The 3385-nt window shown below is 38.6% G+C and overlaps 1 protein-coding gene across 1 annotated transcript; it reads right to left on the bottom strand.

Moving 5' to 3' along the window:
* Nucleotides 1-851: 851 nt before the first annotated feature.
* Nucleotides 852-1874, bottom strand: LOC107022213. The gene is made up of 2 exons (XM_015222891.1): nucleotides 1372-1874; nucleotides 852-1029 (listed from the first exon to the last, which is right to left on the bottom strand). Exons 1-2 carry the CDS (start codon nucleotides 1872-1874, stop codon nucleotides 852-854), a joined length of 681 nt encoding a protein of 226 aa, XP_015078377.1.
* Nucleotides 1875-3385: the final 1511 nt, after the last annotated feature.

Raw genomic sequence — 3385 nt, 5'->3', positions numbered from 1 at the left:
GACTGCGATGCATGAATATTGACTCGCGATGCATGGTTTTCCGTAATGCATGAGTATTTCATCGCGATGCATGATCTTTCGCGATGCATGAGTATTGACTCGCAATGCATGAATCTTCTGCGATGCATGGATATTGACTCGCGATGCATGCATATTAACTCTTGATGTCATCCTTGATACTAAATAAAGATAGTGCTTCAATCGAGCAACATAGTGATCTTCTCGGTGCTTCATGGATAATCCTATTGTCTCCAATGATGATAACGGTAAAAAAACTTCCAAATAATATATCGTCTCGATCGACAATAAAATAACTGACCCCTCCGGGTAATGCATAATATCATATCTGATATTATGATGTAAATGACGTCCTTTACGGATACCGTTAACTCTTTCTTGAAATTTTCTCTTCATTCACCTTCTAATCTAGCTGGACGCTCTTTATAAATTTTGATGTTGTCGGAAATTGATTGAAATAAACAATTTATATTTCCAAGTCTCTAACATAAGCGATATAAAATGATTCTGTCTCCTTTGAAAACTATTGATTTTGGGACAGTTTTCTCTTCCTTTGACTTCTCCATATTCATCTATCAGAAGAATTTGCTGATTTCAGAGCAAAGTTATAAGCCTGCGTCCACATAAAAATTGTTACTTTTAAAAACGAATTTATCTGTGTCGATTTCTTCAGTTGTCTGCTCCTTGTCTAGCTATCTCCGGTTGATTTCCCGATCTCCTGACTCTTGATAGATGAGAGAAAATATTTTATGCCAAAACAAATGAAACTTGAAAAGAAAAAATTTAAGAACAAAAAATTTTGAGAAATAGTATCTGAAAAGTTCACAGCCAAGTCATGTCATATCAGGCTTAACAAACTTCTTTGAGTCTGATGCTTGGAGGTTTATCTGATTGTTCGCTGGAGAGTTTCCAGAGTCACTACAGACTTGTAGATGAACCCATGCTGAAATTTTGAGGCCATCCTCCACAATTCTGTCCCAGTTAACTGTCTTTCCTATCTTTCCACTGTTACTGAGTAGATTGAGGAATTTTTGAGGTCTTCTCAAAAATTCTGTCCCGGTTTCTATTGTAAAGAGGAAAATAATCTTACCGGAGATATGACCGAACCCTTGTGGCGCCTACGTATCCCGTTGAGGCAGGAATCAGGACAAACGTAGTTCCCCCTCAAAGGTTAACAAAATAAAAAGAATTTACAACGAAAACCGACCGAGGCCGACATAGGCCGCCTACGTATATCATTCTTGAGAATTCAGGTCGAACGTAGGGATAAAAAAATTAGGTAAAATGAATACAAGATAATAGATTGGTTACAAGAAAAAAAAACAGAAATGCAAACCGGAGCTTCACACATACTATCTCTTGACAGCGTCTGAGTTGATAGGTTTCGGCCATGCGGTGCCATCCATCTCCGACAAGACCAAAGCACCTACGGATAATACCTTGCGAACCATGTAGGGTCCTTGCCAATTTGGCGCAAATTTTCCTTTGTACTTGTCTTGATTAGGAAAAATACGCTTAAGAACCAACTGACCAACTTCAAGAATTCTGTCTCTTACTCTCTTGTTAAAGTCCCAAATCATTCTCTGTCTATACAACTGACCATGACAGATTGCAACCATTCTCTTCTCATCTATCAAAGTTAGTTGATCGATCTGTTTGCTGACCCATTCAGTGTTACTTAACTCAATTTCTTGGATGATTCTCAAAGACGGTATTTCTACTTTAGAAGTTATGACCGTTTCTGTTCCATATACTAGCAAGTATGGAGTAGCTCCAATCGATGTTCTAACAGTTGTCCGATAATTCAATAAAGCATATGGCAACATCTCATGCCAACCTCGGTGATTGTGAATCATTTTACTCAGAATCTTCTTAATATTCTTATTGGCGGCCTCCACAGCTCCGTTTATTTGAGGGGGATAAGCAGTTGAGTTTCAGTGAGTAAGCAGAAATGATCGACTTTGGTACTCCTAACCTGCATATCAATTTTTTGCGAACAAAATCAGCCACCATTTCTTGGTTACCGACTTGTAAGAAGCTGCTTCCATCCACTTGGTGAAATAATCAATAGCAACCAAATGAAACTGTGTCCATTTGAAGTGGCTGGTTCTATCAGACCGATTACATCAATACCCCAAGCTACAAACGTCCAAGGTGAAGTCATAGCATTAAGTTCATGAGGCGAAACTCGTATCAAATCACCGTGCACTTGACATTTGTGGCATTTTGACACGAACTTGCAACAATTATTATCTATAGTCATCCAGAAATACCCGGCTCGTAGGATCTTTCTTGACAAAGTGAGCCCTTTCATATGCGTTCCACGAACTCCGTCATGTATCTGTTCAATAAGCTTCGCAGCTTCGACGACGTCAACACATCTGAGAAAACCTAAGTCTGGAGTCCTCCAATAAAGTACTTCTCCACTTAGAAAGAAATGAGAGACATATGGCGTATCAACTTCTTCTGATTGGACGTAGCATCTTTGGGATAAGTTCTAGACTCCAAATACTTCTTTATATCAAAATATCAAGGCAAACCGTCTGGTTCTGCTTCAACATGGGAAGAATGGACTATATGTTCTTTCACCTCTATATCCAGAGGATCAATATAATCTGTATCTAGATGTTTAATTATCAGAGCGATGGTGGCAAGAGCGTCGGCAATTTATTCTGTATTGTGGGAGTATATTTGAACTCAATCTTACGAAATCTTTTGCACAACTTCTGCCCATATAGTACGTAAGGTATACTCTTTGGGTTCTTCATAGCGCATTCTCCTTAAACATGATGAATCAAAAGGTCTGAGTCTCAAATAACCAACAACTCGTAGACATTCATGTCGATAGCCATTTTCAAACCAAGAATACAAGCTTCGTATTCGGCCATGTTGTTTGTGCTAATAAATTGGTGCTTAGCTGCCATGGGATAGTGCTTACAAGATTTTGAAATTAAGACTGCTCAAATACCTTTACCTTGATGATTTGCCGCTCCATCAAAGAATAATCTCCAACCTGGATATGCTTCGGAAATATCCTCACCCAAAAATGAAACTTCTTCGTCCTGAAAATAAGTTTTGAGTGGTTCATACCCTTCATCAACGGGATTTTCTGCAAGATGATCAGACAAAGCCTGTGCCTTTATCGCTTTCTAAGTCACATAGAAAATGTTAAATTCACTCAATAACATTTGCCATATAGCTAAATTTCCTGTCGGCATCGCCTTCTGGAAGATATACTTCAGTGGATCCATTCTGGAAATAAAGTATGTAGTATAAAAAGACAAATAATGTCTTAGCTTCTAGGCTAGCCACGTCAAAGCACAACATGTTCTCTCCAACAAGGTGTAACGGGACTCGTATGGAGTAA

The sequence above is a fragment of the Solanum pennellii genome, chromosome 6, assembly GCF_001406875.1.
Source record: "Solanum pennellii chromosome 6, SPENNV200".
NCBI lineage: Eukaryota > Viridiplantae > Streptophyta > Magnoliopsida > Solanales > Solanaceae > Solanum > Solanum pennellii.
This window is presented reverse-complemented; position numbering and strand designations above follow the sequence as displayed.

Coding starts and splice junctions, on each gene's coding strand:
- LOC107022213 (XM_015222891.1), bottom strand. CDS start 1,874: ATGATTCACAATCACCGAGGTTGGCATGAGATGTTGCCATATGCTTTA. Junction 1,030..1,371: donor TCAGACGCTGTCAAGAGATA/GTATGTGTGAAG, acceptor CAATCTACTCAG/TAACAGTGGAAAGATAGGAA.